Source organism: Phalacrocorax aristotelis, chromosome 3 (assembly GCF_949628215.1).
Source record: "Phalacrocorax aristotelis chromosome 3, bGulAri2.1, whole genome shotgun sequence".
NCBI lineage: Eukaryota > Metazoa > Chordata > Aves > Suliformes > Phalacrocoracidae > Phalacrocorax > Phalacrocorax aristotelis.
In genome coordinates this window covers 81,756,214-81,768,483 of record NC_134278.1, presented here as the reverse complement: position 1 = coordinate 81,768,483, position 12,270 = coordinate 81,756,214, and the positions used below count along the sequence as shown (strand labels likewise).

The following is a 12,270-nucleotide window of genomic DNA, read 5'->3' as shown; positions in this document are numbered from 1 at the left end:
TCCTCCTCCACCCGACGGGCCGCCCCCGCGGAGGCGGAGCGGGAGCCTCCCGCCGCGGGGCTGCCTGTCTGCCCGACTCCCTGCCCATCCGCCGGGCATGGATGCGGCTCACCGAGCAGCGCGGCTGGCAGCCTCCTGCCTCCGCACCCCCCTCGACCCCCGCACCCGCGCCCCCGCCGCGCTTTACGAGCGGGGCCCGCCGCCCGCCGCCCCGCAGGTACCGCTGGGGGTGGGTGGGGGTGTGTGTGTGGAGGGGATGTCTGAGGGTGTCTCCGGGGCCCAGAGCGCGGCTGACGGCGGGCAGGAGGCGGGAAGCGCCGGTAAGGGTTGTTAGGCCTGAGGGCGGGTGATGGGCTCACCCGAAGCCTGCCCTACCCGCCGCAGGGCGCCCTTACGGCACCGCCAATCCTGTCCCCGGGGGGCAGGGGAGCCCGAACGGCCCTTCGCACGATTTTGGGCCTGTCGGGAGCGGTGTGCGGCACAAGCAGGCACGGGGAGAGGCAGAAGAGCCTGACAGATGGTCCTGCGTGACACCAAGCGCTTAATGAGCTTGTTCTGCGCCGGTGGTTGAAGAGCGGATTTAAGAATCGGTGATGCCCAAGGCCAGGGAAGAGGCTTGGATCGTTCTGCAGGTCGAGAACTGAAGCAGGTTTATAGGCAATGTAGAAAGAAGCAGAGTCAGAAGTGGATGTTGCCTTTCACTGGGCGTTCTGTAACAGCTTTTTAACTCTGCCTCTTTGGTCTTGTAACATTAGGTTATGTTGTATTAGGTCTCTACACTATGGAAAAAAACGAGTTGGAGGTTTCTGCAGTGAAAACCTGACAAAACATAAACAAGACTTTGTTAGAATGTCAAAGCTTATTAAAATACCTCTGTGTGGACATTATTGTAATTTTTGGATAATGAAACCACTCCTGTAATTTTTTAGAACATAGTGCTTAAAAATAACATGAAGGAAGTCTTTGCAATATAGGCTAACCTGTTTTTAATAACTTCTCTAACTCATGTAAGCTTAAAAATATTTAAAGAATGCACTTAACTACACACAGCTGCAAGCTGACAAACAGGGTTGGAAGTATAAGCTGTGCAGCATCCCTGTCATGTCACAGTAAATTATGGAAATGGGAATAAACATTTATAGACAAAATATCCAGTGACTTGTTTTTAGAATGCTTGTGGAAATGCAAGGCAGAGAAGTGTCTGTTGTGTTTCAGTTTGTTTTTAAATAAAGGCTTTTTTAGAGCTACGTAGTAATCAAGGAAAAATTGCACTTTACAAAAGAGTGAAAACTTTTTTTTTTTTAAGTCCCATTGATCTTATTTCCTGGTATAAATATATTGATTACAGGAACAGACTTGGGAATTTTACATGCTTTAAATAGGACCCTTAAGATACAAATTATTATGTAATAAGATTATTCCATGTAACCCTGCATTAACATTTGTGTACAGGTATCTCTAGTTGCTGTTACTGTATCATTCATTACGCTTAATTAGGATAAAGTAGTATTAAGAACCTTGTTCTACTTTCTTCTAACAGTCAGAAAATCTTAAACATCTCTTCTAGGATGGTTTTGATTTGGATTCAAATACTGGCAGAGAGCAGACCTTCCTGTTAAATGGAGACGCCGACAAGTGGATAGACTTTTCCAAAATGTGGAATTCAAATCAAGAATATTACTTGAAGCTAGAAGAGTTGAAGAATGCCCACTTGGAGACCATGGCAAAATTAGAAAGTATGTATCAGAATAAACTGTATTTAAAAGGAGTACAGCCCTTGGACAAGAAAAATGCTGCTTCTAACATATGTTGTCGGTAAGTTGGGTCATACCTTTTATCTGGAGATTCTCAAATGCTTTGCAGACATCTGTAAAACAGCAGGGGTTTTTTTCTGGGGCTGGGAAGTGTTACTCTCCTCACTTTCTATAAGCAGATAATGACCAAAAAGTTCATTTTAACAACAAAAATGCTTATTCACCTTGCTAACGGTCTGTGAGATTTACAAATGTGTGTGTAGCAGAGACTGGGCAGCTTGTTTAGTAGAGTATGGTGCCTTTCCTTAAGAAGTGCTGACTCGTTCACGGTGTGACTGCCCACTGTGCTTCTCTCTTCCCTTTTCTTCCCCACCAGTTCTGTTCATTTTTTTCTAATGATGGTATCTTAAAATGAGAGTTACTGGCTTTGCATCAATGTTGGACTGGACTCAAAACAACTTTTTTTTTTACTTTTTTTTTTAAAAGGCCAATGTGCGAGAAGAGCCTGTATCAGCCTCTAAATTTGCACACATCCTTTTCAGACTCTGACTTAAGTGATCCCTTAGGCTCAAGTAGATCTGACGGCTCTGACAGAGAATTAGTGTTTGAAGAAAATGGTAGTGAAACTGGATCATCTGCATTTGCTAAGGAACGGATTGAAAAAATGTGGGATGGGTTCTCTGTGGAAGACTACATCTCCCGCACCAAGCACAGCTTACCAAGCTCACCACCCTTCAGAATGATACGGAAGAAACGGAAAGCATGGTCACCAAAAGTCACTGTGCCCAAGCCTTTCCAGATGACTATTAGAGAAGCTAGAAAAAAAGAACAGAATGTCAAATCAAAGTCACAGATTGAAATGGAAAATAACTTACTGAAGAAGCAATTAGAGGAAGAAGCAGAGTGTCAGAAAAAATTCCGAGCCAATCCCGTGCCTGCTGCCGTCTTCCTTCCGCTCTACCATGAAATCCTGCAACGAAACGAAGAGCGCAGGAGGTCTGTGAAAGAGAGAAGCAAACTCAAGCTCTTGGCTTCTCAGAAGCCATTTAAATTCATTGAACGAGAGAAGCAAAGGAATGAAATTAGGAAAATGCAATTAGGAGACCTTTCCACACCTGAAAAGAAAACAAAACTGTTCAAAGCAAAACCAGTTCCTAAATGTGTTTATAGTCCAGCTGTTAACGACAAGCTGAAGGAGGAAGAGCTCTACAGAGAAATCAGGATCAGAATGAGAGCTGAAGAGTTGCTACGTAATTCCTCTCTACCCAACAGCAGACTGGCTTTGAAAGATACCACTAAAAAGAAGAAACACAAGTGCACTGAACCAAAGGAAGCAGAACATAAACTCAAGGTCAGATCAAGTGTTCCAGATTTTGAACTGCTACACAAGAAATTTCAGAAACGGCTCCTGCAACGAAAACAAGTGAAACACCTTACAGTCTGTGAACCTTTCAATCTTCGTACTCCATATATTCCCTCAAACAAGGGGAAGGTTTTAAAGGACATTCAAGAGGACCAAAAAAAGTTGAAAGAAACACGCTGGCCATATGCCTCTCCAAGACGTAAACCTGAAATGAGACATTCAAGTGCAAATTCACATCTCTCAGGATTTGGAGAATCTAAATCACCAAAAATTACAGAATCTACAAGGCGACGGCTACAAGCCATAAGGTGACTACTTTAGCGACGCTCTATGTTTTATATATACTTTTTAAGAGTAGATTTCTTTTGTATTTCTGCAGGTGTAGTCAGCTCTTCCATGCAGTGAATATAGGACTTAATACGTTAGTATAAGGACTTAATTATAATAGAAAAATTAATATATTTAAATATAGGACTTCATTAGTTTTTGATTGTTAAAGAAATAGCACATTTTTTTTCTCAGCATACCCATAGGAAAGGGACAAATGACTGCTTTTTCCCAGGATATGCCTGAATCCCTTAAAATAGCACATAGCTCGTGTCCTCTTGTGCCAACCCTGTTTTCACCCTGTTTTTTGAATCTGCTTTGCCAAAACTTCCTTTGAAGTCTTGCTCTTGTTTTAAAAAGAATTCAGCCTTAGTTTATTTTTCCACCCAGGAATTCACTTGAGGAAAAGAGAAAGCTGGAAGAACAACAAAAAAGGAACAGAACAAAGCAGAAACAAAGAAGGAAAAAACTCCAGAAAATTGTAACAACTCGGGCTGAGGCCAATGACCCCCATCAGAGCCTAGCTCAGATGTCTAAATCCAAACTTAAAACATTCAGGTATTCTGTTGCGTTCCCCTGAATCCTGAACCTTTCATTCTACACTGTATGTTTAACATACAGTGTAAAAAATAGCATAGCCTAAGTTTACATAATTATATATTTGACAAATTATACACTGTACAAGTAGCTGTTAGAAAAAGTGGCCAAGCTTAGTATTTCAACTGGGAAACTGTTTGCCTGTTCTAATGATTTTGATATGTTCTACCTTATAGTATTATAGATTAGCTAACAGGAGACTCCTGCGTTTTCTCAACTGACATATCAACTAAAGAGGAAACTAGAAAAACAAAAAACCAAAACCAAAAAGAAAAGGAACAGTTTAGGTACAGAATATCCTTGCACTGCTGGATTGGTAGGTGTTGGTGCAATTTTGGTGCTAGCTGTCTCCTACAGTGGTGAACATTTCACAATTCACTTCTTTGTTCCAGAAGGTCCCCAGTTAAGAGGGAAAATTACAGCAGGAATATTATTTCAACCTAGCACATGTACCAGCAGCTGCTGGTGCTTAGGAGGAATGGGATCCAAAGTTACCTTTAGCAGAGATACAAATTCAAAGCCCATTTCTACACAACTGAGAGAAGTAGTACACAGAGAAAAACATCAGGGCCTTCTCAGTGTGCTGTAAGCCAGCAGTGCAGATGGCTCCAGCTCTCTGATGCTGATCTAACTCCCGAATTGCTGCTTGACCTTGTGTTTGTGGCTAATTTAACCATTTCTGCTTCCTGTTCTTTTTAATCCTGGTGGGCGTGGGGTGGGGAGATCAGTTCTGTTTGAATGAGTCTTTAGTGAGGTTTATAATCTATGGTGCCTTGATGGCACCGCAGCAGTACTGTCTGTTTAAGGCACTGTTACATGGAGACGGTGAGAGGTACTGCCTGCTCTGCCCCTGTTGCTTCATGCATAGGCAGGATTCTCAGGCAGCAACTACGGATCCTAATTTCCAGTAATCAGGCAAATTGTCAGAGGCTGACAGTAGTAAGGCAAAACAATACACGGGTGAATGATCATGAGATACGCCTGTTTAGAAGATTCATAGTGTCATAGACTAGCAAGTTTCAAGTTACCATACTAAACTTTAAGGTGCTTAGAATATGGTCCAGGATAGAGATCTTCCTGAAATGAGGGTGGAGGCTCGGGCTGGCTTTATGGCTGGGAGTTGAAAGGCAACAAACAAGGTTTCCTCATTCTTTTTTTACTCTACATGGGTCTCTCTTTATAGCTAAGTAGAAAACGGAGGATTTAGTCTTAGTAGACTTAAAACTCTGGGCTGTTATAAGCAAATTTGCTGAAATAGCGTGGCACCACCTGCAAGACAATACTGCACACTCTTCAACTAGCAAACTTTGCAATGGTTATTCACTACCAATGTTGCTGCACTGTGACCAGAAAGAGAAAAATGCAGCAAAAAACAAAGCATGTGCATTCTCAGATGCTGAAAGTGTGAAGTGCAGCAGCTGAGTACATGTAAGCCAGAATACGCCAGAAGCAGAATTGCAGCAAACCTTTTGCTTGGCCACGTGGGCAGTCGGTGACTCTCCAGCATGCATTTATGCCCACCTACCACCTCCCCCAAAGACAGCTGAAGCCAAAGGACACATAGGAAGCAGCAGTGGTCTAGAAGCAGGGTTTATACAGCATCCTGAAGAGCAGAGATGCAGTGGTAGAGATGCAGGTAGAAGAGGGCAGTCTCTTCTATTTTAGTTAGAGCCAGAGCTCAACTGCAATTGCTTTTGCAACACTACCAGCAAATACTGTTAACAGGAGTTTTATAATGAAAGTGTCCTTGGGCAGATGATCTGCTGACTCTAGGACAGAAGGAGAAAACAATTTGAGTTACAGTAGCAAGGTGGAGAATTGAGACAGTGGGTGTGCTGCTTACAGATTTGATTTGAGTTCATTCAACAGCAAACTTCACATTGCATTATTTAGCTTAATCAGATTTCAGGAGTATTGTAAAAACACTCATGTTTAATTCTTGTCTGCACGTAAAATCATGCTATTAGAAAGCAAGTTTACTTCCCTAGTGCTGATGCATTAAGGCTGGTACAAGTGCTTAACTTGATAATGCTTATTTCAGCCTAGGCTGGGTAATAAGGTATATTAATGTAAGTGCTCTTCTAACAGATAATTAGGTTTGTAGAAAGCCACCTGAGAGAGCAAGCAAGTAGCAACAATGAAGTTCAGTCACTCAAAATGGTGAAGAACTTGCCTTAATGCCCAGTCATACTGCAGGAATTCAGACAATAAGGGAAAGAGGCAGGAGGAGACAGAAGTGTAAAATGCCCCCTAGCTCTCATGCCTGCCCTGAAGTGTCCGACTTAGTAATGCTAGAGCTGGCCCAGTACAGAGGCAGCATCACAAAGAGGCATCTTTGTCACACCAAGGATTACAATCCATGCTACCCAGATTATCTAGTGCTTGGCATGATCTGAGGTATCGTTTCAGTTGACAAATCAACAGTTTCATCATCCTGCTATATTGACTGGGCTCTTGACAAAGCAACTAGGAAAGAAGTGTACCGTGATCCAGAATGTGGCCACCCCTCTTGTGAGATAGACTGATAAAGTACCAAGTTTCTTATCATAAAACTTTACCTTTTAAAATACTATTTTTTATTTAATGGTATTAATTTCCTATGGTGTATTCTGCTTTTATCAGTCACCTCCAACTGTTTAATTTTGCTTAGAACAACTAGCATATCTGTATGAAATCAGCATTTTGAAAACCCCTAGGTATCCAAAAAAACGAAGAATCCAAACTCAGCCCCTATTTAACCTCACTACGCAGGACCTCTCCGCTTATCCAAAGTGACTACTTCAGAGGCAGTTTTGTTCAGTACTTACAGGCAAGCAATTGCTGTGAAAATGAGACAATATACCTCAGACCCTGTAACTAGCATATAATAATTTACCTTTTATGGATCTTGAAGGAGGACAATATTTAGTTTGTTATGAGCAGTTTAACTTTCAGCTGCTGTAGAAAATTACTTCTTGTTTTATAAATTAATAATAATTTCTCTTGTTCTCTGTTTCCCTTAGGAATTATGAGAAGCAGAGAATGCAAGAATATTTGGAAGAGTTGCAAGAAATGGAAGAAAGAGTAAATCAAAGGCCGTTGCTTTTTGAAAGAGTCACTCAGGTTGTCTTGCTTCTGTATTACTTCTTAATCTTGTCTTCAAATACTGCATAAGGTATTTGTAGTCAAACACTTCAAACATAGAAGATACTTGAAAAAGACTTCTGAGGCCAGTATTTGTCCATTTCAATCTCTATTGCCCCATCTCCATATAAATATTAGTAATTTTTGTGACTAAGCATTCATGGCTTGCTTACGCAGGGAACTGAGATGACTGTTCTAAACGCCTTATCCAATTCAGTTATAACAAGAGTAACTAAACACAACAAAAATTTACAGCAAAAATGTGAGAGGTTTAAGTCGGGAAGGAAGCGTTAAGAAAATTTGAGTATTTTTACTACTTTAAAGCTTAGGTACAGTTTTCTGTCTTTTTATTTCAGTACAACCATGGGCTGGTAGTGTGGTCCCTAACCTGTTTCCAAACCCAGAGAGGCAGCAAGTCATAGATCACTGGTTCCCTTGACCCTTCTGTCTGCTTGGGTTTCCTCATCTGCCATCACTGTGGGACAGGACCATGTCATCTGTGCAGATTGGAGGACAAGTCCTCCTCACTCGGATATTACCTGGAGGAATGGAATTCACATCCTCTGTTTCAGAGGCAGAGATACATATCTATATAATTTGTTAAATAGCAATGTAAGAAGGTGAATCGATACTACTTTTTTAGGTCAGCATCTCCCAGAGAGGGAAGACAAAGGAGGAGGAGGAGGAGAGGGGATAAAGGAGAAGCCCTAGAAAGACTACATCTGAGTTTCTACGTGTCTGCATCTTCCCCCTCCTCCCTCAATAGCTATATACAGAATACATAGCTCTTCATTAGCTGGTGGGCACAGGGAGCAAACCGGATTTAAACTAGTACAGAAAAGGAAAATCTGGTGTAAAGTTTTCAAGTATGATTTCGCCATTCTTACCTGCAGAGAATAATCATTTAACTTGTCAGGTGCAATTAATGAAACACAGTATTAATATAAAGGAACAAAAGCATCAAAAGATAGGCACGTAATGCATTTAGGTAACATGTAACCACTGTGGTTTTCCTACAGAAAGATGCCAGAATAGCTGCCGAAAAGCATTATTCTAACAGACTGAGGGCACTGGGGATATGCCCAGAATTTGTTTCAAAGAAAGGACAAACAAATAAATTGCTACAATGCTCCAGTGCTGAAGATTTTAATAACTCCACTGATGCCAGAAAAAGGTAGAGATTACTGAAGGCTTTTTTTTTTTTTTGCCACTACATACCTAGTAATTAGAAAGTAATTTTTGATATGTGGGTTTGGTTGTTTTTTGAGTTTTTAAATTATTTTTAGTATTTCCCAGGTAAACATTTTACTATGTAGCTTTACTAATGTTAGCATTAATATGCATTTTTAAAATTGTTTTAACTGTTATTATTTTATAAAAGAGAAGAGCACTAGTAAACAAAGAAAAACATTTTTCATTTGTTCCTTTCACCAAAAATTCCGGCAGATTGCTATTAAGTCACTTCATTCTGCACTACCTTTACTGGATTTTTAAAATAAGCCTATGAAAAGTATTTTTCAAGATCCATTAGGTGATATGATTTAAAAGGAAGCAGAAATTAAAAAATTGAAATCTTTAAGCAATACTATTGAGTTACTTTCTAGCGTAAAAGGAGACTCTAGTGTCCCCCCTTCCCTTTTCCTTCCCCAGTTCCACCCCAGCCAAGTCTGCCAGGATTTGTTCTAGATTAACTGAAGGTAGTTAAAACCTACTGGAAAGCGTCTTACCTGAAAATAAAATCACACACGCCAATTGTCTTTTCAGAGTCATGGATAAAGTGAAAGAAAGGGAATCCTTTGAGGAAGCAGCTGATAGCAGTCCTTGGTCTGAGCAGTCCTGTGAGGACGAGGGAGAGAAGAAAAAAGGTGTCAAAACCTCCAGCCAGGATGGCCAGTCCAGTGAGCTGGAGGATGAGGAAGAGGCAAGACCCAGCCTTTATGCTCATCAGCCTTGCCATGCAGAGGAGGTTGGGTCCAGCCCTACCTCTGACCAGCACCAGAAAGAGGAGGAGGCAGAGGAGGAAGAGGAAGCAAAGACAGGCCTGTTACTTGGCCGTTCCCAGGAGGAGGAGGAGGAGGATCAGTCAAGACCCAGCTCTCAGTCTGACCAGTCCCATGAGCATGAAGAGGAAAGTCAGTCTGACCCTGAAGCTGAGGGTGCCTTCAGATACGAGGATGAGGAATATGAAAATGATGATTCAGAAGAAAAAGCCAGCAATGATGAAGCTAACTGAAAGGAAGGTAGACAGGATGGCCTGGGGCTAAGGAACCTATTTCATTGCTGGCAGTGAAAACACCAAAGAAAAACTTGACGCTTTGCTACTGATAGAAAATTCTGTGAATTTAAACCTCTTAGCTTAACAGTCTTTCCAGTGCAGAAATTTTGTCTGTTTTCCAGTAAGAAAGATCAAATTACTAATTTCCACCAAGAAAATAATTTACTTCTAATATTATTATTCTTTATTCTAGTCTTCTGTGACATTAGTGCACCTCAGTTCACAAAATGAACTGCAACCACCGTTTAATAACAACATCTTGCATGTGGCATTGGTAAGTACTGAGGTCTTATGTACAGCTCTTTCTAGGTGCTGGCAAAGCCAATGAGATTTTGGAGTAGTAATTTACCATTAGCAGTTCCTCCCAGTCTCAAACATTTCAGTACTTCTGGGGCATGTTCCTGCAGCATCTTCTAGGATGGCAATGAATAGACAAGGGTTCGTTGTGGAAGACCTCTGAGTGTTTTTAGGACAGCAGCTGCTAGGAAGACAACTTGTTGTGCAGTTAGACAAGATGGCCAAGTTAATATGCTCAGTCCCTCCCTCCTCATCCCCTGGGTTCTTCTGCCAACTTAAGTGAGCTGAAGTGGCTCAGTGATGGGTCAGATGAGTGCCAAGGCCAGAAAAGATCCGTGCTTTTGGAGGAAAACAATCTGTTAGTATCAAGTCAATTACTTTGTCCAACTAAAGTATTAACAGTATTGCAGTTGCTCTCCCTAAGTGGAGAAAATGCCTATAATACACTGAGAGGAGCCACTTAAAGTTTCACAGATATTTTTAATGCTTACAGACAAGTAAGTCAGTAGAATATGTTATGTTGCATATCTTGTCCTACTGTCTAACCAAGCCCCAAAACTGTTCTTTCAACTCCATTTTGTTTCGAAGAGCTCTTTCCATGTTCATGTAAAATCAGTCTTCATAACATCATAACAAATGCTGACATTAGTCTTCAAATTTATTTATTGAGACAGTAAACATACACTGTAAAAACAAAATCTTGTTATGTCGGATAAAAATACAGCCCAGCAAATCTAGTTGCATGAAAGTATGGAAAGAAGGTGGGGTTTTTTTATTATTTTCTTCCATGCTGCGTGCAAGAGCATTAACTAAATCTGTTGTTATTTCTTCCTCCTGACTTTGAGAAGTTGTGTAACAATGTCTGGAAGATTTTTATCATGATTGCTTTTATTTATTTTTGAAGTGTGAGCATAACTAATATGAATTTGAAACTTTGACTTAAACTCTCCATTGTATATATGTCATATATGAAAATATTAATCATTACTTCGCAAGGAAAATTACAGTTTACAATCTCTAGTTATTCCTGACAACCCCACGATACAAACTCAAGGTTGGTTTGCTCATGCTTGTCAGTATTCTATAATTCTGAAGAGCTGTACACTGTGTTATTGAATTCCTAGTCACATATTACTCGTATTTGTCTCCTTAGTAAATAAGTTTTTTTGAAAGAAGGCAGAGGAGCTCTAAATTATGGTTTTGTCAAAAATTATTTTGAAGAGGTTTCGAATCAGAAAAAAACCATTTTTAGGATCTGACAGGACTCAACTAAGTGTGCTAAAAGAACATAATATATAATTGTTGAACTAATAAGAGAGACAAAAAATGTTACTAAAACTCCTTTGAGCTGGAAGGAGGTAGCAAAAACAATGCTTTTTTTTTTTTGGTTTTAGGAGGAGGAGTTGGGGACCTGTGTATAACTTAGATTGAGGTTTTCACTGAATTTTTACTATATTAACCTTCATAGGAACAGAATTAATGACCATGCAGATAAACGTGATATAACAAGGAAGAGTTAGTACAGCTTTTGGAGGTCATGCCTCAACTTCTTTAGCACGTCTGAAAAAGTCAAGCAGAACCACATGGACTAAGGTGATCCAGTTGATATGGTTTACCTAGATTTTCAGGAAGTGTTTGACAATTTGCTATCAAAGGATCTTAAAGAAACCAACCTTTTTGTAGGACAATAAAGTTCTTAATGAATTAGTAACCAATTGAAAATTCAGGGAAGAAGAGGTCAATTTTCACAGTATAAATGCAGTTATCAGCAGACATTCAGTGAGATTCAAACCCTTCAGTATACTCAGAAGGGATCTGTAGTACCCATACTTAAGAGTTTGTTGCCACAGAGTTGTTCAATGCTGTCAAAAAATGAAACTGCAAAGTACATGCCAAAGGATCTTATGACACTGAATGGTAGAACAGATATCGTTCAGTTTTGCTAAGTGCAAATAAATATATGTGAGGGTAAAAAAAATACTCCCGAACTATACAATACTATACACTAAAAAATAAAAAAGCCATTCCATCTTGAATGCTCCATGCATTCCTGGGTCCTCCCATCTTAAAAAAGATTTATTATGTAACTGTAAGAAGGCAATAAGAATGATCAAAGATAAAGAATGGTTTTCAGATGACAGGAAGGTAGTTTGCTTTTCATATAACAATATAGGCTAGGATTCTTTGATTTGGAAAAGATATGAGAGATCAAATTTTAACATATTAAAAAGAGCTATTTATGGAAATCACTTTGAGCAGCACAGATTTCCGAAGTGGAAGAATAATGAAATTTAAGTCAACTGTTCAGAAATTGCGTTACAAACAAGAATGGGATAAGCATTCCAATAAGGAATTAAGAAGGAAATAAATAGCAGAGAAAAATCACAGATGACAGAACAAAAATGGGGAAAGAAAGGTAAGGATGAATTAAACCTTATGAAGCAAAGTACAGCAGTGAGAAATTCTTCAAAGAACGAGGCATATACACCACACAGTCTTGAGATGAACAAAAGGCTGGCCTAAAAGCCAAGCCA

At 40.1% G+C, this 12,270-nt stretch overlaps 1 protein-coding gene across 2 annotated transcripts; it reads left to right on the top strand.

The window, feature by feature from the left end:
• Positions 1-10,801, top strand: FAM161A (FAM161 centrosomal protein A). 2 transcript variants are annotated; one of them, XM_075088194.1, is made up of 7 exons: positions 12-217; positions 1,568-1,815; positions 2,241-3,425; positions 3,835-4,002; positions 7,044-7,143; positions 8,184-8,338; positions 8,929-10,801. In XM_075088194.1, exons 1-7 carry the CDS (start codon positions 98-100, stop codon positions 9,395-9,397), a joined length of 2,445 nt encoding a protein of 814 aa, XP_074944295.1. In that variant the 5' UTR covers positions 12-97; the 3' UTR covers positions 9,398-10,801. The 2 variants fall into 2 exon arrangements, with proteins under 2 accessions (XP_074944294.1, XP_074944295.1); XM_075088193.1 differs by lacking the exon at positions 3,835-4,002 and having other exon boundaries at positions 1-217.
• The last annotated feature ends 1,469 nt before the right edge of the window (positions 10,802-12,270 follow it).